At 48.3% G+C, this 25379-nt stretch overlaps 1 protein-coding gene and 1 long non-coding RNA gene across 2 annotated transcripts; one reads left to right on the top strand and one right to left on the bottom strand.

The window, feature by feature from the left end:
* Positions 1–320: 320 nt before the first annotated feature.
* On the top strand, positions 321–848 carry LOC124151906 (interleukin 17-like protein). Its single transcript, XM_046524596.2, has one exon. It carries the CDS (start codon positions 321–323, stop codon positions 846–848), a length of 528 nt encoding a protein of 175 aa, XP_046380552.2.
* A 1634-nt stretch (positions 849–2482) lies between these two features.
* Positions 2483–4472, bottom strand: LOC125379992. The gene is made up of 2 exons (XR_007220987.1): positions 3521–4472; positions 2483–3131 (listed from the first exon to the last, which is right to left on the bottom strand). It is a non-coding gene; the product is annotated as an uncharacterized LOC125379992 (long non-coding RNA).
* Between the last annotated feature and the right edge of the window lie 20907 nt (positions 4473–25379).

The following is a 25379-nucleotide window of genomic DNA, read 5'->3' as shown; positions in this document are numbered from 1 at the left end:
TAACACCTGTATAAATGTAGCTTTGATATTTGGTAATCTCAACAGGGGTGGCAAAGCTTTCCCCACACAGTTAAGACTATTGTCAACCCACCCACAGTAATTTCATGGCACAAAACTTTCCAGATTCACAGTACTTTCTGAAATAACCTTGAGGGTTGATGGAAACTACCTGGAACAGCGTATCATAAAACAAGACTTCATCACGTCAGTATCACATTCTCTTTCAGTAGTATTGTTGAACAGTTCTACTGGGCGATACTCTACTAGCAACGTTGTACCATACGTTCCTATAGTTCTTCAGCGCTAGCGTTCTCCCTACGATGGAAGCGACCAAACCGCCATCATCGCCACGTTACTTCGCAATGTTGCTGCTTGTCTCCTGTGTCGCCGGCCAACACGCGGACTGTGGGGGCCCAGGTAACATCACGGAGTTAATGGCCAGACTGAACAGTCTAAATCCTGGCACGTTCGTCCAGTACGACCCGCAAGGACATCTTGATGGTGTGACCAGGTCGGTCAATACTACTACTACTATTCACTCATACCCCGACTGCCCTACGTCTGTAGGAGATCCATCAGCTGCTGTCAACGACAGGGCGTTGTGTCCATGGCAGAACAGAGAGGTGCACTATCTAGGTCAGTACCCCCCGTCGCTGGTAGAGGCAAGATGCTTGTGTCAAAGGTGTGTGGAGAACAGGGGTTTCAGCTGTGAACCCGTCACGTCCGCCACCTGGGTCCTGCAGCAGACTGGGGAATGTAGATCAGGTGCCCGGATGTACCGAGCGATTCAGAGGAATATCACAGTGGGATGTACCTGTGTCAATCCAGTCACCAATGGACGGACATAAAGGCATCGGCCAGCGTACCACCCAAGTTGAACACGACTGACTTCAGAATCTGTGCAATATCATGATGACTATGGCATACAGTTACCAACCACCATCTTATTAGAGATTATCTTTAGTTTCATACCACGTCTCAACGCCCATACCCATCTTGTAACAAATAATAAAATACATGTACCATGTGATATGGTTTAAGTAGTTTATTTCAACACGTTGACCATTCAATACAATTTCTTTTTGTGTTCACCAACAATTCAAAATCACGTGGAAACAGCTTCAAGCAGATCGCCATTTTTGAAATGGCTAAAAAAGATGAAACGGGGATATCAAGTACGGATACGGATTCGTTTATAATTCTGGGCGGTCGGGTAGCCTAGTGGTTAAAGCGTTCGCTCGTCACGCCGAAGACCCGGGTTCGATTCCCGACATGAGTACAATGGTGTCCCCCGCCGTGATATTGCTGGAATATTGCTAAAAGCGGCGTAAAACCATACTCACTCCAATTACTTACACTCCACTCCACCTTACATTTGAAAATTGTATTATATATTTTATAGAATAGTAACTTGGACTACTGTAGCAGCCAGCCACGAAGTATTCCGGATACTGGAGTTGTTGAAAATATGCATCAGTCACAATTATTTAATATATTTTCATTTTAGCCAAATATTGCTTACATCATAATTCCGTTAAATAAAGTCATAAACGATTTTGGAATATTATTTATCACACGTAGGTGTTGCGATATTATACCAGAATTCAACTTTGAAATAAACTGACGACCAAAAGAAAAAATGAAATTGCAAAAATATAGAACACAAGTTGAAACTAAATCAATTCAAAACACAACATTGCTCTATGCTGAAAGTGATACACATCCACAACACGATTTATTTGTAGAAATAATTATTTGAAAACACGTGCCGCTCTGGCAGCTGAAAATACACGTGCAATAAGGGTATATAATAACACGGACCGCATGTCACACAGTCACGCTGATAAACAACACAACACAGAAATGCCACGACTGACACCTGATCAACACGAGCGGGCCCTGAGTTTGATACCAATGGGAGCTACTCATGCCCACATTGCTAGAACTGTGGTTGCTCCCGTGTTGGTGTAGCTAACCATATGCCACGTTACAGGCAGCCAGGGCAGACATCAGACATGCCAAGAACAGGCAGACCCAGGGTAACTACGCCCAATGAAGACTTCTACTTGGTAATTTGACAGCTGAGCGTTACATGGATAACATTCGTCGTCCGACTGTCCTACAATTTCTACATCTGCCGCGTGGTGTCCGTTATAGGCATGGCAACGCTCGACCCCATACAGCCCGGATCGTACAGAACTTCCTTGCAGCCAACGACGCCAACGCGTTACCGTGGCCTGCACGCTCCCCAGACATGTCCCCCATAGTACAACACTGGGGTGTCATGGATCGTCGTGTTCGACAGCGACCACATCCTCGAGCCAACCGACAAGAATCGATTCAGGCCCCCCAAGAGTGTGTGAGTGAGTGTGGTTTTACGCCGCTTTTAGCAATATTCCAGCAATATCACGACGGGGGACACCAGAAACGGGCTTCACACATTGTACCCATGTTGCAAATCGAACCCAGGTCTTCAACAATAGTGCGCCGGAGAGTTTTGTAGAGTCTTCTCACAGGGGGTGGTCATACACGTTATTAATGTGACATGTCATTGAATTTGGGCGATTTTAGATGTGCGTGCCCTTTGTCCATTATGTTTAAAGCTTGTTTTCACTACCCCACCTCAATTCGGGCAACTGCCATGCCAATATCGGATGCAGTATGACTGTCGCGACACTCTCAATAATTTGCATATTTTCTTCACCCCATATTCCTGAACTGTTTGACCAGACATGTAATACCGTACTATCAGAAGTCGAGACAAGGCAAGCAAGGGGTAAGTTAATTGAAGCCTTGTCTCCAGATCATACCATATGCGTTTTTAATACCAAGGACGACGCACAACATGTACTCTTGATTGCATAAAGTATTTTGTGCTTCGGTCTGGCGTCGTATATGATGATAAGAACATTAACGTCCCTTTCAAAAGCCTGACTGTATTCTCGAGAAAAGCCTGTTGTTCTCAAGAAAATAATTCAATCGAATTTTGAGAAATCTTTCCATAATTTTACATAGATTGGAAGTAAGTGAAACCGGTCTATATGAAGCAGGCGAAGTGGTGGCCTTCTATGGTTTTGGTACTGGAACGTTGATGGCATGTGTCCAGGCTTAGGAATAGTCGCAGAAGATTTCTGATAATTAAAAGAGCAGAATCAGGCATTACTAAAACATCCCATAACACGTCTCATTATTTGTTTATAATGTTGACACCTTTGATTTCATTGTATGAGGATTGGGTGTTTTTGCCAGAGCTACAGTCCAACATGGCCGTAGAAATGTCAGGTAAAGAATGTGGTTTCATGAGTCCATGAGTTCTCTGAAATCCCTCTGGAATTTACCAGAGCTACTAACAGTTTGAAATTATTCAGCTAGTGCATTAGCCTTCTGAAAGTTGGTCACTACACTGCCTCCTACGCCTAAACAGGTATAGGACAACAGCTATGAGTACCACTGATACTTTTTATTTTAGACCAAACAGAAGATAATGGAGTAAATCTATTTATACTTGAAATATAGTTACCCAAGCTTGAGCGTTTAGTCACACGAACAACACGTTGAAACTCGGCACGTTTCTTCCTGAACACTTCCAGGTCACAAGGAGAAGAAGTAGGACACACCCAATTCTAGACTTGTTTCTTTGCTTTGTTAGCCTGTTCACATTCATCGTCCCAGCACACGTTGGGGATGAAGGGAGACTGCTAACTGACGTTTTCCAATAGTATCCCGGGATGTTTACAACAATTGGGAAGTAACGTTGTCATTTTAAACATCAACATCTTCATTTATGAGTTCAGAGAAATGTGTGGCCCACAATGAGAATAAAAATCGGACTAGTTTCATTTTTAAATTTCCTTCGTGGAAAATGCATACAAGGGGATCTAAGTGGAGTGACTTGACCCTATTACAGACGTGTTCCCTTGCTGTATTTGCCTTCATCATCCCTCCAAACTTTGGGGATGAAAGTAGATCGTTTACTTGACGATTTTTCCAATGGTTGCCCAGGATATTTTAATAATTCGTAAAGTAATGTTATCATTTGAATCATCAACATTTTCGTTTATTAGAACCGCGTCCGTGGTCTAGTGGTAGAGCGGCCGCCCGGAGAGCGAAAGGTCCGGGGTTCATCTCCAGCCGCGTCATACCAAAAGACGTTGACAGATGGTACTTGTTGTTAGTTGACAATGGACGGCTTGGAGTAAGTATAGAACCTGATGAGGGGGATATAATCGCAACGTCCAAGGGCAAAAAACACCCATCTCCCCGAAATCCATCCGGGCCATTTTACAAACATTTAAAATCATCAGCTCTGATTCATGTTTGATCTGGTGTACAATTATATCCAAACGTATGTTAAAACTTCAATCACGTTCCACGACATCCACGACCCATTGGCAGCCTGAAGAAAACAGTTAGGGTTCCACGACATCCACTACCCATTGGGAGCCTCAAGAAAACAGTTAGGGTTCCACGACATCCACTACCCATTGGCAGCCTGAAGAAAACAGTTAGGGTTCCACGACATCCACCACCCATTGGCAGCCTGAAGAAAACAGTTAGGGTTCCACAACATCCACTACCCATTGGCAGCCTGAAGAAAACAGTTAGGGTTCCACGACATCCACTACCCATCGGCAGCCTGAAGAAAACAGTTAGGGTTCCACGACATCCACTACCCATTGGCAGCCTGAAGAAAACAGTTAGGGTTTCACGACATCCACCACCCATTGGCAGCCTGAAGAAAACAGTTAGGGTTCCACGACATCCACTACCCATTGGCAGCCTGAAGAAAACAGTTAGGGTTCCACGACATCCACCACCCATTGGCAGCCTGAAGAAAACAGTTAGGGTTCCACGACATCCACTACCCATTGGCAGCCTGAAGAAAACAGTTAGGGTTCCACGACATCCACCACCCATTGGCAGCCTGAAGAAAACAGTTAGGGTTCCACGACATCCACTACCCATTGGCAGCCTGAAGAAAACAGTTAGGGTTCCACGACATCCACCACCCATTGGCAGCCTGAAGAAAACAGTTAGGGTTCCACGACATCCACTACCCATTGGCAGCCTGAAGAAAACAGTTAGGGTTCCACGACATCCACCACCCATTGGCAGCCTGAAGAAAACAGTTAGGGTTCCACGACATCCACTACCCATTGGCAGCCTGAAGAAAACAGTTAGGGTTCCACGACATCCACCACCCATTGGCAGCCTGAAGAAAACAGTTAGGGTTCCACGACATGCACTACCCATTGGCAGCCTGAAGAAAACAGTTAGGGTTCCACGACATCCACCACCCATTGGCAGCCTGAAGAAAACAGTTAGGGTTCCACGACATCCACTACCCATTGGCAGCCTGAAGAAAACAGTTAGGGTTTCACGACATGCATTACCCATTGGCAGCCTGAAGAAAACAGTTAGGGTTCCACGACATGCACTACCCATTAGGAGCCTCAAGAAAACAGTTAGGGTTCCACGACATCCACGACCCATTGGGAGCCTCAAGAAAACAGTTAGGGTTCCACGACATCCACTACCCATAAGGAGCCTCAAGAAAGCAGTTAGGGTTCCACGACATCCACTACCCATTGGGAGCCTCAAGAAAACAGTTAGGGTTCCACGACATCCACTACCCATTGGCAGCCTGAAGAAAACAGTTAGGGATCCACGACATCCACTACCCATTGGCAGCCTGAAGAAAACAGTTAGTGTTCCATGACATCCACTACCCATTGGCAGCCTGAAGAAAACAGTTAGGGTTCCACGACATCCACTACCCATTGGGAGCCTCAAGAAAACAGTTAGGGTTCACACGACATCCACTACCCATGGCAGCCTGAAGAAAATAGTTAGGGTTCCACGACATGCACGACCCATTGGCAGCCTGAAGAAAACAGTTAGGGTTCCACAACATCCACTACCCATTGGCAGCCTGAAGAAAACAGTTAGGGTTCCACGACATCCACTACCCATCGGCAGCCTGAAGAAAACAGTTAGGGTTCCACGACATCCACTACCCATTGGCAGCCTGAAGAAAACAGTTAGGGTTTCACGACATCCACCACCCATTGGCAGCCTGAAGAAAACAGTTAGGGTTCCACGACATCCACTACCCATTGGCAGCCTGAAGAAAACAGTTAGGGTTCCACGACATCCACCACCCATTGGCAGCCTGAAGAAAACAGTTAGGGTTCCACGACATCCACTACCCATTGGCAGCCTGAAGAAAACAGTTAGGGTTCCACGACATCCACCACCCATTGGCAGCCTGAAGAAAACAGTTAGGGTTCCACGACATGCACTACCCATTGGCAGCCTGAAGAAAACAGTTAGGGTTCCACGACATCCACCACCCATTGGCAGCCTGAAGAAAACAGTTAGGGTTCCACGACATCCACTACCCATTGGCAGCCTGAAGAAAACAGTTAGGGTTTCACGACATGCATTACCCATTGGCAGCCTGAAGAAAACAGTTAGGGTTCACACGACATGCACTACCCATTGGCAGCCTGAAGAAAACAGTTAGGGTTCCACAACATCCACTACCCATTGGCAGCCTGAAGAAAACAGTTAGGGTTCCACGACATCCACGACCCATTGGCAGCCTGAAGAAAACAGTTAGGGTTCCACAACATCCACTACCCATTGGCAGCCTGAAGAAAACAGTTAGGGTTCCACGACATCCACTACCCATCGGCAGCCTGAAGAAAACAGTTAGGGTTCCACGACATCCACTACCCATTGGCAGCCTGAGGAAAACAGTTAGGGTTTCACGACATCCACCACCTATTGGCAGCCTGAAGAAAACAGTTAGTGTTCCACGACATCCAAAAACCCATTGGCAGCCTGAAGAAAACAGTTAGAGTTCCACGACATCCACTACCCATTGGCAGCCTGAAGAAAACAGTTAGGGTTCCACGACATCCACCACCCATTGGCAGCCTGAAGAAAACAGTTAGGGTTCCACGACATCCACTACCCATTGGCAGCCTGAAGAAAACAGTTAGGGTTTCACGACATGCATTACCCATTGGCAGCCTGAAGAAAACAGTTAGGGTTCCACGACATGCACTACCCATTGGCAGCCTGGAGAAAACAGTTAGGGTTCCACGACATGCACTACCCATTGGCAGCCTGAAGAAAACAGTTAGGGTTCCATGTCATCCACGACCCATTGGCCACCTGAAGAAAACAGTTAGGGTTCCACGAACTCCACCACCCATTGGCAGCCTGAAGAAAACAGTTAGGGTTCCACGACATCCACTACCCATTGGCAGCCTGAAGAAAACAGTTAGGGTTCCACGACATCCACGACCCATTGGCAGCCTGAAGAAAACAGTTAGGGTTCCACGACATGCACTACCCATTGGCAGCCTGAAGAAAACAGTTAGGGTTCCACGACATCCACTACCCATTGGCAGCCTCAAGAAAACAGTTAGGGTTCCACGACATCCACTACCCATTGGCAGCCTGAAGAAAACAGTTAGGGTTCACACGACAGCCACTACCCATTGGCAGCCTGAAGAAAACAGTTAGGGTTCCACGACATCCACTACCCATTGGCAGCCTGAAGAAAACAGTTAGGGTTCCACGACATCCACTACCCATTGGGAGCCTCAAGAAAACAGTTAGGGTTCACACGACATCCACTACCCATGGCAGCCTGAAGAAAACAGTTAGGATTCCATGTCATCCACTACCCATTGGCGGCGTGATGAAAACAGTTAGGGTTCCACGAACCCCACTACCCATTGGCAGCCTGACGAAAACAGTTAGGATTCCACGACATGCACTACCCATTGGCAGCCTGGAGAAAACAGTTAGGGTTCCACGACATGCACTACCAATTGGCAGCCTGAAGAAAACAGTTAGGGTTCCATGTCATCCACGACCCATTGGCCACCTGAAGAAAACAGTTAGGGTTCCACGAACTCCACTACCCATTGGCAGCCTGAAGAAAACAGTTAGGGTTCCACGACATCCACTACCCATTGGCAGCCTGAAGAAAACAGTTAGGGTTCCACGACATCCACGACCCATTGGCAGCCTGAAGAAAACAGTTAGGGTTCCACGACATGCACTACCCATTGGCAGCCTGAAGAAAACAGTTAGGGTTCCACGACATCCACTACCCATTCGCAGCCTCAAGAAAACAGTTAGGGTTCCACGACATCCACTACCCATTGGCAGCCTGAAGAAAACAGTTAGGGTTTCACAACATGCATTACCCATTGGCAGCCTGAAGAAAACAGTTAGGGTTCCACGACATGCAGTACCCATTGGCAGCCTGAAGAAAACAGTTAGGGTTCCACGAATTCCACTACCCATGGCAGCCTGAAGAAAACAGTTAGGGTTTCACGACATGCATTACCCATTGGCAGCCTGAAGAAAACAGTTAGGGTTCCACGACATGCACTACCCATTGGCAGCCTGAAGAAAACAGTTAGGGTTCCACAACATCCACTACCCATTGGCAGCCTGAAGAAAACAGTTAGGGTTCCACGACATCCACGACCCATTGGCAGCCTCAAGAAAACAGTTAGGGTTCCACAACATCCACTACCCATTGGCAGCCTGAGGAAAACAGTTAGGGTTCCACGACATCCACTACCCATCGGCAGCCTGAAGAAAACAGTTAGGGTTCCACGACATCCACTACCCATTGGCAGCCTGAGGAAAACAGTTAGGGTTTCACGACATCCACCACCCATTGGCAGCCTGAAGAAAACAGTTAGTGTTCCACGGCATCCACTACCCATTGGCAGCCTGAAGAAAACAGTTAGGGTTCCACGACATCCACTACCCATTGACAGCCTGAAGAAAACAGTTAGGGTTCCATGACATCCACTACCCATTGGCAGCCTGAAGAAAACAGTTAGGGTTCCACGACATCCACTACCCATTGGCAGCCTGAAGAAAACAGTTAGGGTTCCACGACATCCACTACCCATTGGCAGCCTCAAGAAAACAGTTAGGGTTCCACGACATCCACTACCCATTCGCAGCCTCAAGAAAACAGTTAGGGTTCACACGACAGCCACTACCCATTGGCAGCCTGAAGAAAACAGTTAGGGTTCCACGACATCCACTACCCATTGGCAGCCTGAAGAAAACAGTTAGGGTTCCACGACATCCACTACCCATTGGGAGCCTCAAGAAAACAGTTAGGGTTCACACGACATCCACTACCCATGGCAGCCTGAAGAAAACAGTTAGGATTCCATGTCATCCACTACCCATTGGCGGCGTGATGAAAACAGTTAGGGTTCCACGAACCCCACTACCCATTGGCAGCCTGACGAAAACAGTTAGGGTTCCACGAACCCCACTACCCATTGGCAGCCTGACGAAAACAGTTAGGGTTCCACGACATGCACTACCCATTGGCAGCCTGGAGAAAACAGTTAGGGTTCCACGACATGCACTACCAATTGGCAGCCTGAAGAAAACAGTTAGGGTTCCATGTCATCCACGACCCATTGGCCACCTGAAGAAAACAGTTAGGGTTCCACGAACTCCACTACCCATTGGCAGCCTGAAGAAAACAGTTAGGGTTCCACGACATCCACTACCCATTGGGAGCCTCAAGAAAACAGTTAGGGTTCCACGACATCCACTACCCATTGGCAGCCTGAAGAAAACAGTTAGGGTTCCACGACATCCACTACCCATTGGCAGCCTCAAGAAAACAGTTAGGGTTCCACGACATGCACTACCCATTGGCAGCCTGAAGAAAACAGTTAGGGTTCCACGACATCCACTACCCATTGGCGGCGTGATGAAAACAGTTAGGGTTCCACGAACCCCACTACCCATTGGCAGCCTGACGAAAACAGTTAGGGTTCCACGACATCCACTACCCATTGGCGGCCTGAAGAAAACAGTTAGGGTTCCACGACATGCACTACCCATTGGCAGCCTGAAGAAAACAGTTAGGGTTCCACGACATCCACTACCCATTCGCAGCCTCAATAAAACAGTTAGGGTTCCACGACATCCACTACCCATTGGCAGCCTGAAGAAAACAGTTAGGGTTTCACAACATGCATTACCCATTGGCAGCCTGAAGAAAACAGTTAGGGTTCCACGACATGCAGTACCCATTGGCAGCCTGAAGAAAACAGTTAGGGTTCCACGAATTCCACTACCCATGGCAGCCTGAAGAAAACAGTTAGGGTTTCACGACATGCATTACCCATTGGCAGCCTGAAGAAAACAGTTAGGGTTCCACGACATGCACTACCCATTGGCAGCCTGAAGAAAACAGTTAGGGTTCCACAACATCCACTACCCATTGGCAGCCTGAAGAAAACAGTTAGGGTTCCACGACATCCACGACCCATTGGCAGCCTCAAGAAAACAGTTAGGGTTCCACAACATCCACTACCCATTGGCAGCCTGAGGAAAACAGTTAGGGTTCCACAACATCCACTACCCATCGGCAGCCTGAAGAAAACAGTTAGGGTTCCACGACATCCACTACCCATTGGCAGCCTGAGGAAAACAGTTAGGGTTTCACGACATCCACCACCCATTGGCAGCCTGAAGAAAACAGTTAGTGTTCCACGACATCCACTACCCATTGGCAGCCTGAAGAAAACAGTTAGGGTTCCACGACATCCACTACCCATTGACAGCCTGAAGAAAACAGTTAGGGTTCCATGACATCCACTACCCATTGGCAGCCTGAAGAAAACAGTTAGGGTTCCAGGACATCCACTACCAATTGGCAGCCTGAAGAAAACAGTTAGGGTTCCACGACATCCACTACCCATTGGGAGCCTCAAGAAAACAGTTAGGGTTCCACGACATCCACTACCCATTGGCAGCCTGAAGAAAACAGTTAGGGTTCCACGACATCCACTACCCATTGGCAGCCTCAAGAAAACAGTTAGGGTTCCACGACATGCACTACCCATTGGCAGCCTGAAGAAAACAGTTAGGGTTCCACGACATCCACTACCCATTCGCAGCCTCAAGAAAACAGTAAGGGTTCCACGACATCCACTACCCATTGGCAGCCTGAAGAAAACAGTTAGGGTTCACACGACAGCCACTACCCATTGGCAGCCTGAAGAAAACAGTTAGGGTTCCACGACATCCACTACCCATTGGGAGCCTGAAGAAAACAGTTAGGGTTCCACGACATCCACTACCCATTGGGAGCCTGAAGAAAACAGTTAGGGTTAACACGACATCCACTACCCATGGCAGCCTGAAGAAAACAGTTAGGGTTCCATGTCATCCACTACCCATTGGCGGCCTGAAGAAAACAGTTAGGGTTCCACGACATCCACTACCCATTGGCAGCCTGAAGAAAACAGTTAGGGTTCACACGACATCCACTACCCATGGCAGCCTGAAGAAAACAGTTAGGGTTCCATGTCATCCACTACCCATTGGCGGCCTGAAGAAAACAGTTAGGGTTCCACGAACTCCACTACCCATTGGCAGCCTGAAGAAAACAGTTAGGGTTCCACGACATCCACGACCCATTGGCAGCCTGAAGAAAACAGTTAGTTAGGGTTCCACGACTTGCACTACCCATTGGCAGCCTGAAGAAAACAGTTAGGGTTCCACGACATCCACTACCCATTGGCAGCCTGAAGAAAACAGTTAGGGTTCCACGACATCCACTACCCATTGGCAGCCTGAAGAAAACAGTTAGGGTTCCACGACATCCACTACCCATTGGCAGCCTGAAGAAAACAGTTAGGGTTCCACGACATCCACTACCCATTGGCAGCCTGAAGAAAACAGTTAGGGTTTCACGACATGCATTACCCATTGGCAGCCTGAAGAAAACAGTTAGGGTTCCACGACATGCACTACCCATTGGCAGCCTGAAGAAAACAGTTAGGGTTCCACGAATTCCACTACCCATTGGCAGCCTGAAGAAAACAGTTAGGGTTTCACGACATGCATTACCCATTGGCAGCCTGAAGAAAACAGTTAGGGTTCCACGACATGCACTACCCATTGGCAGCCTGAAGAAAACAGTTAGGGTTCACACGACAGCCACTACCCATTGGCAGCCTGAAGAAAACAGTTAGGGTTCCACGACATCCACTACCCATTGGCAGCCTGAAGAAAACAGTTAGGGTTCCACGACATCCACTACCCATTGGGAGCCTCAAGAAAACAGTTAGGGTTCACACGACATCCACTACCCATGGCAGCCTGAAGAAAACAGTTAGGATTCCACGTCATCCACTACCCATTGGCGGCGTGATGAAAACAGTTAGGGTTCCACGAACCCCACTACCCATTGGCAGCCTGAAGAAAACAGTTAGGGTTCCACGACATGCACCACCCATTGGCAGCCTGGAGAAAACAGTTAGGGTTCCACGACATGCACTACCAATTGGCAGCCTGAAGAAAACAGTTAGGGTTCCATGTCATCCACGACCCATTGGCCACCTGAAGAAAACAGTTAGGGTTCCACGAACTCCACTACCCATTGGCAGCCTGAAGAAAACAGATTGGGTTCCACGACATCCACTACCCATTGGCAGCCTGAAGAAAACAGTTAGGGTTCCACGACATCCACGACCCATTGGCAGCCTGAAGAAAACAGTTAGGGTTCCACGACATGCACTACCCATTGGCAGCCTGAAGAAAACAGTTAGGGTTCCACGACATCCACTACCCATTCGCAGCCTCAAGAAAACAGTTAGGGTTCCACGACATCCACTACCCATTGGCAGCCTGAAGAAAACAGTTAGGGTTTCACAACATGCATTACCCATTGGCAGCCTGAAGAAAACAGTTAGGGTTCCACGACATGCAGTACCCATTGGCAGCCTGAAGAAAACAGTTAGGGTTCCACGAATTCCACTACCCATGGCAGCCTGAAGAAAACAGTTAGGGTTTCACGACATGCATTACCCATTGGCAGCCTGAAGAAAACAGTTAGGGTTCCACGACATCCACTACCCATTGGCAGCCTGAAGAAAACAGTTAGGGTTCCACAACATCCACTACCCATTGGCAGCCTGACGAAAACAGTTAGGGTTCCACGACATCCACTACCCATTGGCAGCCTCAAGAAAACAATTAGGGTTCCACAACATCCACTACCCATTGGCAGCCTGAAGAAAACAGTTAGGGTTCCACGACATCCACTACCCATCGGCAGCCTGAAGAAAACAGTTAGGGTTCCACGACATCCACTACCCATTGGCAGCCTGAGGAAAACAGTTAGGGTTTCACGACATCCACCACCCATTGGCAGCCTGAAGAAAACAGTTAGTGTTCGACGGCATCCACTACCCATTGGCAGCCTGAAGAAAACAGTTAGGGTTCCACGACATCCACTACCCATTGACAGCCTGAAGAAAACAGTTAGGGTTCCATGACATCCACTACCCATTGGCAGCCTGAAGAAAACAGTTAGGGTTCCAGGACATCCACCACCAATTGGCAGCCTGAAGAAAACAGTTAGGGTTCCACGACATCCACTACCCATTGGGAGCCTCAAGAAAACAGTTAGGGTTCCACGACATCCACTACCCATTGGCAGCCTGAAGAAAACAGTTAGGGTTCCACGACATCCACTACCCATTGGCAGCCTGAAGAAAACAGTTAGGGTTCCACGACATGCACTACCCATTGGCAGCCTGAAGAAAACAGTTAGGGTTCCACGACGTGCACTACCCATTGGCAGCCTCAAGAAAACAGTTAGGGTTCCACGACATCCACTACCCATTGGCAGCCTCAAGAAAACAGTTAGGGTTCACACGACAGCCACTACCCATTGGCAGCCTGAAGAAAACAGTTAGGGTTCCACGACATCCACTACCCATTGGGAGCCTGAAGAAAACAGTTAGGGTTCCACGACATCCACTACCCATTGGGAGCCTGAAGAAAACAGTTAAGGTTAACACGACATCCACTACCCATGGCAGCCTGAAGAAAACAGTTAGGGTTCCATGTCATCCACTACCCATTGGCGGCCTGAAGAAAACAGTTAGGGTTCCACGACATCCACTACCCATTGGCAGCCTGAAGAAAACAGTTAGGGTTCACACGACATCCACTACCCATGGCAGCCTGAAGAAAACAGTTAGGGTTCCATGTCATCCACTACCCATTGGCGGCCTGAAGAAAACAGTTAGGGTTCCACGAACTCCACTACCCATTGGCAGCCTGAAGAAAACAGTTAGGGTTCCACGACATCCACGACCCATTGGCAGCCTGAAGAAAACAGTTAGTTAGGGTTCCACGACATGCACTACCCATTGGCAGCCTGAAGAAAACAGTTAGGGTTCCACGACATCCACTACCCATTGGCAGCCTCAAGAAAACAGTTAGGGTTCCACGACATCCACTACCCATTGGCAGCCTGAAGAAAACAGTTAGGGTTCCACGACATCCACTACCCATTGGCAGCCTGAAGAAAACAGTTAGGGTTTCACGACATGCATTACCCATTGACAGCCTGAAGAAAACAGTTAGGGTTCCACGACATGCACTACCCATTGGCAGCCTGAAGAAAACAGTTAGGGTTCCACGAATTCCACTACCCATGGCAGCCTGAAGAAAACAGTTAGGGTTTCACGACATGCATTACCCATTGGCAGCCTGAAGAAAACAGTTAGGGTTCCACGACATGCACTACCCATTGGCAGCCTGAAGAAAACAGTTAGGGTTTCACGACATGCATTACCCATTGGCAGCCTGAAGAAAACAGTTAGGGTTCCACGACATCCACTACCCATCGGCAGCCTGAAGAAAACAGTTAGGGTTCCACGACATCCACTACCCATTGGCAGCCTGAGGAAAACAGTTAGGGTTTCACGACATCCACCACCCATTGGCAGCCTGAAGAAAACAGTTAGTGTTCCACGACATCCACAACCCATTGGCAGCCTGAAGAAAACAGTTAGAGTTCCACGACATCCACTACCCATTGGCAGCCTGAAGAAAACAGTTAGGGTTCCACGACATCCACTACCCATTGGCAGCCTGAAGAAAACAGTTAGGGTTCCACGACATCCACCACCCATTGGCAGCCTGAAGAAAACAGTTAGGGTTCCACGACATCCACCACCCATTGGCAGCCTGAAGAAAACAGTTAGGGTTCCACGACATCCACTACCCATTGGCAGCCTGAAGAAAACAGTTAGGGTTCCACGACATGCACTACCCATTGGCAGCCTGAAGAAAACAGTTAGGGTTCCACGACATCCACTACCCATCGGCAGCCTGAAGAAAACAGTTAGGGTTCCACGACATCCACTACCCATTGGCAGCCTGAAGAAAACAGTTAGGGTTTCACGACATCCACCACCCATTGGCAGCCCGAAGAAAACAGTTAGGGTTCCACGACAACCACCACCCATTGGCAGCCTGAAGAAAACAGTTAGGGTTCCACGACATCCACCACCCATTGGCAGCCTGAAGAAAACAGTTAGGGTTCCACGACATCCACTACCCATTGGCAGCCTGAAGAAAACAGTTAGGGTTCCACGACATCCACCACCCATTGGCAGCCTGAAGAAAACAGTTAGGGTTCCACGACATCCACCACCCATTGGCAGCCTGAAGAAAACAGTTAGGGTTCCACGACATCCACTACCCATTGGCAGCCTGAAGAAAACAGTTAGGGTTCCACGACATCCACCACCCATTGGCAGCCTGAAGAAAACAGTTAGGGTTCCACGACATGCACTACCCATTGGCAGCCTGAAGAAAACAGTTAGGGTTCCACGACATCCACCACCCATTGGCAGCCTGAAGAAAACAGTTAGGGTTCCACGACATCCACTACCCATTGGCAGCCTGAAGAAAACAGTTAGGGTTTCACGACATGCATTACCCATTGGCAGCCTGAAGAAAACAGTTAGGGTTCCACGACATGCACTACCCATTGGCAGCCTGAAGAAAACAGTTAGGGTTCCACAACATCCACTACCCATTGGCAGCCTGAAGAAAACAGTTAGGGTTCCACGACATCCACGACCCATTGGCAGCCTGAAGAAAACAGTTAGGGTTCCACAACATCCACTACCCATTGGCAGCCTGAAGAAAACAGTTAGGGTTCCACGACATCCACTACCCATCGGCAGCCTGAAGAAAACAGTTAGGGTTCCACGACATCCACTACCCATTGGCAGCCTGAGGAAAACAGTTAGGGTTTCACGACATGCATTACCCATTGGCAGCCTGAAGAAAACAGTTAGGGTTCCACGACATGCACTACCCATTGGCAGCCTGAAGAAAACAGTTAGGGTTCCACGAATTCCACTACCCAAGGCAGCCTGAAGAAAACAGTTAGGGTTTCACGACATGCATTACCCATTGGCAGCCTGAAGAAAACAGTTAGGGTTCCACGACATGCACTACCCATTGGCAGCCTGAAGAAAACAGTTAGGGTTCCACAACATGCACGACCCATTGGCAGCCTGAAGAAAACAGTTAGGGTTCCACGACATCCACGACCCATTTGCAGCCTGAAGAAAACAGTTAGGGTTCCACAACATCCACTACCCATTGGCAGCCTGAAGAAAACAGTTAGGGTTCCACGACATCCACTACCCATCGGCAGCCTGAAGAAAACAGTTAGGGTTCCACGACATCCACTACCCATTGGCAGCCTGAAGAAAACAGTTAGGGTTTCACGACATCCACCACCCATTGGCAGCCTGAAGAAAACAGTTAGGGTTCCACGACATCCACTACCCATTGGCAGCCTGAAGAAAACAGTTAGGGTTCCACGACATCCACCACCCATTGGCAGCCTGAAGAAAACAGTTAGGGTTCCACGACATCCACTACCCATTGGCAGCCTGAAGAAAACAGTAAGGGTTCCACGACATCCACCACCCATTGGCAGCCTGAAGAAAACAGTTAGGGTTCCACGACATCCACCACCCATTGGCAGCCTGAAGAAAACAGTTAGGGTTCCACGACATCCACTACCCATTGGCAGCCTGAAGAAAACAGTTAGGGTTCCACGACATCCACCACCCATTGGCAGCCTGAAGAAAACAGTTAGGGTTCCACGACATGCACTACCCATTGGCAGCCTGAAGAAAACAGTTAGGGTTCCACGACATCCACCACCCATTGGCAGCCTGAAGAAAACAGTTAGGGTTCCACGACATCCACTACCCATTGGCAGCCTGAAGAAAACAGTTAGGGTTTCACGACATGCATTACCCATTGGCAGCCTGAAGAAAACAGTTAGGGTTCCACGACATGCACTACCCATTGGCAGCCTGAAGAAAACAGTTAGGGTTCCACAACATCCACTACCCATTGGCAGCCTGAAGAAAACAGTTAGGGTTCCACAACATGCACTACCCATTGGCAGCCTGAAGAAAACAGTTAGGGTTCCACGACATCCACTACCCATTGGCAGCCTGAAGAAAACAGTTAGGGTTCCACGACATCCACTACCCATTGGCAGCCTGAGGAAAACAGTTAGGGTTTCACGACATCCACCACCCATTGGCAGCCTGAAGAAAACAGTTAGTGTTCCACGACATCCACTACCCATTGGCAGCCTGAAGAAAACAGTTAGGGTTCCACGACATCCACTACCCATTGGCAGCCTGAAGAAAACAGTTAGGGTTCCACGACATCCACTACCCATTGGCAGCCTGAAGAAAACAGTTAGGGTTCCACGACATCCACCACCCATTGGCAGCCTGAAGAAAACAGTTAGGGTTCCACGACATCCACCACCCATTGGCAGCCTGAAGAAAACAGTTAGGGTTCCACGACATCCACTACCCATTGGCAGCCTGAAGAAAACAGTTAGGGTTCCACGACATGCACTACCCATTGGCAGCCTGAAGAAAACAGTTAGGGTTCCACAACATCCACTACCCATTGGCAGCCTGAAGAAAACAGTTAGGGTTCCACGACATCCACTACCCATTGGCAGCCTGAAGAAAACAGTTAGGGTTCCACAACATCCACTACCCATTGGCAGCCTGAAGAAAACAGTTAGGGTTCCACGACATCCACCACCCATCGGCAGCCTGAAGAAAACAGTTAGGGTTCCACGACATCCACTACCCATTGGCAGCCTGAAGAAAACAGTTAGGGTTTCACGACATCCACCACCCATTGGCAGCCTGAAGAAAACAGTTAGGGTTCCACGACATCCACTACCCATTGGCAGCCTGAAGAAAACAGTTAGGGTTCCACGACATCCACTACCCATTGGCAGCCTGAAGAAAACAGTTAGGGTTTCACGACATCCACTACCCATTGTCAGCCTGAAGAAAACAGTTAGGGTTCCACGACATCCACCACCCATTGGCAGCCTGAAGAAAACAGTTAGGGTTCCACGACATCCACTACCCATTGGCAGCCTGAAGAAAACAGTTAGGGTTCCACGACATCCACTACCCATTGGCAGCCTGAAGAAAACAGTTAGGGTTCCACGACATGCACTACCCATTGGCAGCCTGAAGAAAACAGTTAGGGTTCCACGACATCCACCACCCATTGGCAGCCTGAAGAAAACAGTTAGGGTTCCACGACATCCACTACCCATTGGCAGTTTGAAGAAAACAGTTAGGGTTTCACGACATGCATTACCCATTGGCAGCCTGAAGAAAACAGTTAGGGTTCCACGACATGCACTACCCATTGGCAGCCTGAAGAAAACAGTTAGGGTTCCAGAACATCCACTACCCATTGGCAGCCTGAAGAAAACAGTTAGGGTTCCACAACATCCACTACCCATTGGCAGCCTGAAGAAAACAGTTAGGGTTCCACGACATCCACTACCCATCGGCAGCCTGAAGAAAACAGTTAGGGTTCCACGACATCCACTACCCATTGGCAGCCTGAGGAAAACAGTTAGGGTTTCACGACATCCACCACCCATTGGCAGCCTGAAGAAAACAGTTAGGGTTCCACGACATCCACTACCCATTGGCAGCCTGAAGAAAACAGTTAGGGTTCCACGACATGCACTACCCATTGGCAGCCTGAAGAAAACAGTTAGGGTTCCACGACATCCACTACCCATTGGCAGCCTGAAGAAAACAGTTAGGGTTCCACGACATCCACCACCCATTGGCAGCCTGAAGAAAACAGTTAGGGTTCCACGACATCCACCACCCATTGGCAGCCTGAAGAAAACAGTTAGGGTTCCACGACATCCACTACCCATTGGCAGCCTGAAGAAAACAGTTAGGGTTCCACGACATGCACTACCCATTGGCAGCCTGAAGAAAACAGTTAGGGTTCCACAACATCCACTACCCATTGGCAGCCTGAAGAAAACAGTTAGGGTTCCACGACATCCACTACCCATTGGCAGCCTGAAGAAAACAGTTAGGGTTCCACGACATCCACTACCCATTGGCAGCCTGAAGAAAACAGTTAGGGTTCCACGACATCCACTACCCATCGGCAGCCTGAAGAAAACAGTTAGGGTTCCACGACATCCACTACCCATTGGCAGCCTGAGGAAAACAATTAGGGTTTCACGACATCCACCACCCATTGGCAGCCTGAAGAAAACAGTTAGGGTTCCACGACATCCACTACCCATTGGCAGCCTGAAGAAAACAGTTAGGGTTCCACGACATCCACTACCCATTGGCAGCCTGAAGAAAACAGTTAGGGTTCCACGACATCCACTACCCATTGGCAGCCTGAAGAAAACAGTAAGGGTTCCACGACATCCACCACCCATTGGCAGCCTGAAGAAAACAGTTAGGGTTCCACGACATCCACTACCCATTGGCAGCCTGAAGAAAACAGTTAGGGTTCCACGACATCCACTACCCATTGGCAGCCTGAAGAAAACAGTTAGGGTTCCACGACATCCACCACCCATTGGCAGCCTGAAGAAAACAGTTAGGGTTCCACGACATCCACTACCCATTGGCAGCCTGAAGAAAACAGTTAGGGTTCCACGACATCCACTACCCATTGGCAGCCTGAAGAAAACAGTTAGGGTTCCACGACATCCACTACCCATTGGCAGCCTGAAGAAAACAGTTAGGGTTCCACGACATGCACTACCCATTGGCAGCCTGAAGAAAACAGTTAGGGTTCCACGACATCCACTACCCATTGGCAGCCTGAAGAAAACAGTTAGGGTTCCACGACATGCACTACCCATTGGCAGCCTGAAGAAAACAGTTAGGGTTCCACGACATCCACCACCCATTGGCAGCCTGAAGAAAACAGTTAGGGTTCCACGACATCCACTACCCATTGGCAGCCTGAAGAAAATAGTTAGGGTTCCACGACATCCACCACCCATTGGCAGCCTGAAGAAAACAGTTAGGGTTCCACGACATCCACCACCCATTGGCAGCCTGAAGAAAACAGTTAGGGTTCCACGACATCCACTACCAATTGGCAGCCTGAAGAAAACAGTTAGGGTTCCACGACATCCACTACCCATTGGCAGCCTGAAGAAAACAGTTAGGGTTCCACGACATGCATTACCCATTGGCAGCCTGAAGAAAACAGTTAGGGTTCCACGACATCCACTACCCATTGGCAGCCTGAAGAAAACAGCTAGGGTTCCACGACATGCACTACCCATTGGCAGCCTGAAGAAAACAGTTAGGGTTCCACGACATGCACTACCCATTGGCAGCCTGAAGAAAAGAGCTAGGGTTCCACGACATGCACTACCCATTGGCAGCCTGAAGAAAAGAGCTAGGGTTCCACGACATGCACTACCCATTGGCAGCCTGAAGAAAACAGTTAGGGTTCCACGACATCCACTACCCATTGGCAGCCTGAAGAAAACAGTTAGGGTTCCACGACATCCACTACCCATCGGCAGCCTGAAGAAAACAGTTAGGGTTCCACGACATCCACTACCCATTGGCAGCCTGAGGAAAACAATTAGGGTTTCACGACATCCACCACCCATTGGCAGCCTGAAGAAAACAGTTAGGGTTCCACGACATCCACCACCCATTGGCAGCCTGAAGAAAACAGTTAGGGTTCCACGACATCCACTACCCATTGGCAGCCTGAAGAAAAAAGTTAGGGTTCCACGACATCCACTACCCATTGGCAGCCTGAAGAAAACAGTTAGGGTTCCACGACATCCACCACCCATTGGCAGCCTGAAGAAAACAGTTAGGGTTCCACGACATCCACTACCCATTGGCAGCCTGAAGAAAACAGTTAGGGTTCCACGACATCCACTACCCATTGGCAGCCTGAAGAAAACAGTTAGGGTTCCACGACATCCACCACCCATTGGCAGCCTGAAGAAAACAGTTAGGGTTCCACGACATCCACTACCCATTGGCAGCCTGAAGAAAACAGTTAGGGTTCCACGACATCCACTACCAATTGGCAGCCTGAAGAAAACAGTTAGGGTTCCACGACATCCACTACCCATTGGCAGCCTGAAGAAAACAGTTAGGGTTCCACGACATGCACTACCCATTGGCAGCCTGAAGAAAACAGTTAGGGTTCCACGACATCCACTACCCATTGGCAGCCTGAAGAAAACAGTTAGGGTTCCACGACATGCACTACCCATTGGCAGCCTGAAGAAAACAGTTAGGGTTCCACGACATCCACCACCCATTGGCAGCCTGAAGAAAACAGTTAGGGTTCCACGACATCCACTACCCATTGGCAGCCTGAAGAAAATAGTTAGGGTTCCACGACATCCACCACCCATTGGCAGCCTGAAGAAAACAGTTAGGGTTCCACGACATCCACCACCCATTGGCAGCCTGAAGAAAACAGTTAGGGTTCCACGACATCCACTACCAATTGGCAGCCTGAAGAAAACAGTTAGGGTTCCACGACATCCACTACCCATTGGCAGCCTGAAGAAAACAGTTAGGGTTCCACGACATGCACTACCCATTGGCAGCCTGAAGAAAACAGTTAGGGTTCCACGACATCCACTACCCATTGGCAGCCTGAAGAAAACAGCTAGGGTTCCACGACATGCACTACCCATTGGCAGCCTGAAGAAAACAGTTAGGGTTCCACGACATGCACTACCCATTGGCAGCCTGAAGAAAAGAGCTAGGGTTCCACGACATGCACTACCCATTGGCAGCCTGAAGAAAACAGTTAGGGTTCCACGACATCCACTACCCATTGGCAGCCTGAAGAAAACAGTTAGGGTTCCACGACATCCACTACCCATTGGCAGCCTGAAGAAAACAGTTAGGGTTCCACGACATCCACCACCCATTGGCAGCCTGAAGAAAACAGTTAGGGTTCCACGACATCCACTACCCATTGGCAGCCTGAAGAAAACAGTTAGGGTTCCACGACATCCACTACCCATTGGCAGCCTGAAGAAAACAGTTAGGGTTCCACGACATCCACCACCCATTGGCAGCCTGAAGAAAACAGTTAGGGTTCCACGACATCCACTACCCATTGGCAGCCTGAAGAAAACAGTTAGGGTTCCACGACATCCACTACCCATTGGCAGCCTGAAGAAAACAGTTAGGGTTCCACAACATCCACTACCCATTGGCAGCCTGAAGAAAACAGTTAGGGTTTCACGACATGCATTACCCATTGGCAGCCTGAAGAAAACAGTTAGGGTTCCACGACATGCACTACCCATTGACAGCCTCAAGAAAACAGTTAGGGTTCCACGACATCCACTACCCATTGGCAGCCTCAAGAAAACATTAGATGGATATCAGTATGTTTCAGTCGTCGCATGTGTTTTAAGTCGCAAGAATCTTGTACAATGAAGTATTGTTGCGATACGGCTGGCCCCACGAACGTCTCACTGGTGGAGCACAGATGTTTAACATAGTCAAACTCAGCACCTCAGCTTACCATCCATGCAGTTCAGAACAGTTGACTTGTCTTTGCATGTGTTTGTGACGGATCCCATCGGTGTCGCAGGATACGCTTACCTTTCGCGAACAGTTGGTGAAAGGCCTGCACTACGTCGAGCTTTCACCCCGCATCAGATGCGGCACGATATTTAACTGAAATACTGTTCAAAGTGTTGTTTAACATCTCACTGTATTGTGTGTCAACATTATGTGTGGTGACGTAATGTAATACCTACGAGAAAGCATTTTCAATTATCCCGTTGAAATGATTATTGATTTGAATATACTTGCGTCAGTGTGTATTTTATCAACGGCCTAAACCATACTTTTTAAATACATATTATAACAGATCAAATATATGCATTGTACCAGGTACTTAATGTATCCTCTACTGGTCTGAACACGCTGTGATCTATGCAGAGTACGTTCCATTTACAGCCCTTCTGCTGGACCATGCCACATGGGTGAGTGAGTGAGTTGTGTTTAACGGCGCTTTTAAAATATTCCAGTTATATCATGGCGTGTCTGCTTAATGCGGGAGGAAAGCCCGAAGTCTCAGACGTTTACCACTTTGGTGAAACCCACGAGGACGGGTATGGTGATGACAAACCTAGAAACATAATCGGGGCGAACCAGGACTCGAACCCACATTCATAGGTTTCTGGCGTGCCCAAGGGACGCAACTCTACACAGCGAATTGCGGCGCTTTAGACGACTGGGCCACCCGTGCCCGCCCATGCCACATGGTGACAGCTGATGATTATATCTATAAGATGACTAACTGACGACGCATTCATGATTTTGAAAAGAAGAGAGAAATAAAAGCATTAACACATTTCCTAGTTTCAGGGCGGTCGGGTAGCCTAGTGGTGGTGAAAGCGTTCGCTCGTCATGCCGAAGACCCGGGTTCGATTCCCGACATGGGTACAATGTGTGAAGCCCATTTCTGGTGTCCCCCGCCGTGATATTATTGCTTGAATATTGCTAAAAGCGGCGTAAAACCATACTCACTCCTGAGTAGATTCACTTAGTTGTTTAGTAACACAAGTCCGCTGATCATAGGACAGATAATTAGAATTACTGACAATAACAAAGACAATGTTGAGTGTAACAAGCCATCTTGATAACTATATTTGCTGCGTTACGTAAAGCAGCATCTCATATTTCTTAAGACTTACTTTCATTTCCTGTTATAACGAAATATTACACGACCGATTGCCCGATAGAGGTAACTGTGCATAGCGGAGGGATATGTGATCTCAATAAACTTGGTAACATGGATTAATTTGACTTCTTGGCGCGTGTCTGAACTAAAAAGACAAGTGACATGTCCTAAAACTCACTTATCAGCAACTCTCGCTGCAATGCGCAGGACAGAAATCGAAAGGCACGTCACCGCCGCCAGAATTACGAAACCTACTGAGCTTCACGTGCATCAGGGCACCGGCGCCACGTGATTGGCCGTAAACAGTGTTTAAACCTCCCAGGAGCCTCTCGTTACACAGGCATGGAGCATAAAGGTGAACAAAAACACTGTTCCACCCCATGTGGAGCCACCTGGTAGATCCACCTGGTATATCCACCTAGTATATCCACCTAGTAGATCCACCTGGTATATCCACCTAGTATATCCACCTAGTAGATCCACCTGGTAGATCCACCTGGTATATCCACCTAGTATATCCACCTGGTAGATCCACCTAGTAGATCCACCTGGTAGATCCACCTAGTAGATCCACCTAGTAGATCCACCTGGTATATCCACCTAGTATATCCACCTAGTATATCCACCTAGTATATGCACCGGGTATATCCACCTAGTAGATCCACATGGTAGATCAACCAAGTAGATCCACCTAGTAGATCCACCTGGTATATCCACCTAGTATATCCACCTAGTAGATCCACCTGGTATATCCACCTAGTATATCCACCTAGTAGATCCACCTGGTAGATCCACCTGGTAGATCCACCTAGTAGATCCACCTGGTATATCCACCTAGTATATCCACCTAGTAGATCCACCTGGTATATGCACCTAGTATATCCACCTAGTAGATCCACCTGGTAGATCCACCTGGTAGATCCACCTAGTAGATCCACCTGGTATATCCACCTAGTATATCCACCTAGTAGATCAACCTGGTAGATCCAACTAGTAGATCCACCTAGTAGATCCACCTAGTATATCCACCTAGTAGATCCACCTGGTAGATCAACCTGGTAGATCCACCTAGTAGATCCACCTAGTAGATCCACCTAGTAGATCCACCTAGTAGATCAACCTAGTAGATCCACCTAGTAGATCCACCTAGTAAATCCACCTAGTAGATCAACCTGGTAGATCCACCTAGTAGATCCACCTAGTAGATCCACCTGGTATATCCACCTGGTATATCCACCTGGTATATCCACCTAGTAGATCCACCTGGTATATCCACCTAGTATATCCACCTAGTATATCCACCTAGTATATCCACCTAGTATATCCACCGGGTATATCCACCTAGTAGATCCACCTGGTATATCCACCTAGTAGATCCACCTGGTATATCCACCTAGTAGATCCACCGGGTCGATTTCCCCTGCATGCAGCCCGTCACATATCACTTT

This window comes from Haliotis rufescens, unplaced genomic scaffold, assembly GCF_023055435.1.
Source record: "Haliotis rufescens isolate VD_foot unplaced genomic scaffold, xgHalRufe1.0.p SCAF_15, whole genome shotgun sequence".
Lineage (NCBI taxonomy): Eukaryota > Metazoa > Mollusca > Gastropoda > Lepetellida > Haliotidae > Haliotis > Haliotis rufescens.
The sequence above is the reverse complement of the archived record's forward strand: the minus strand, read 5'-3'. Positions and strand labels throughout refer to the sequence as shown.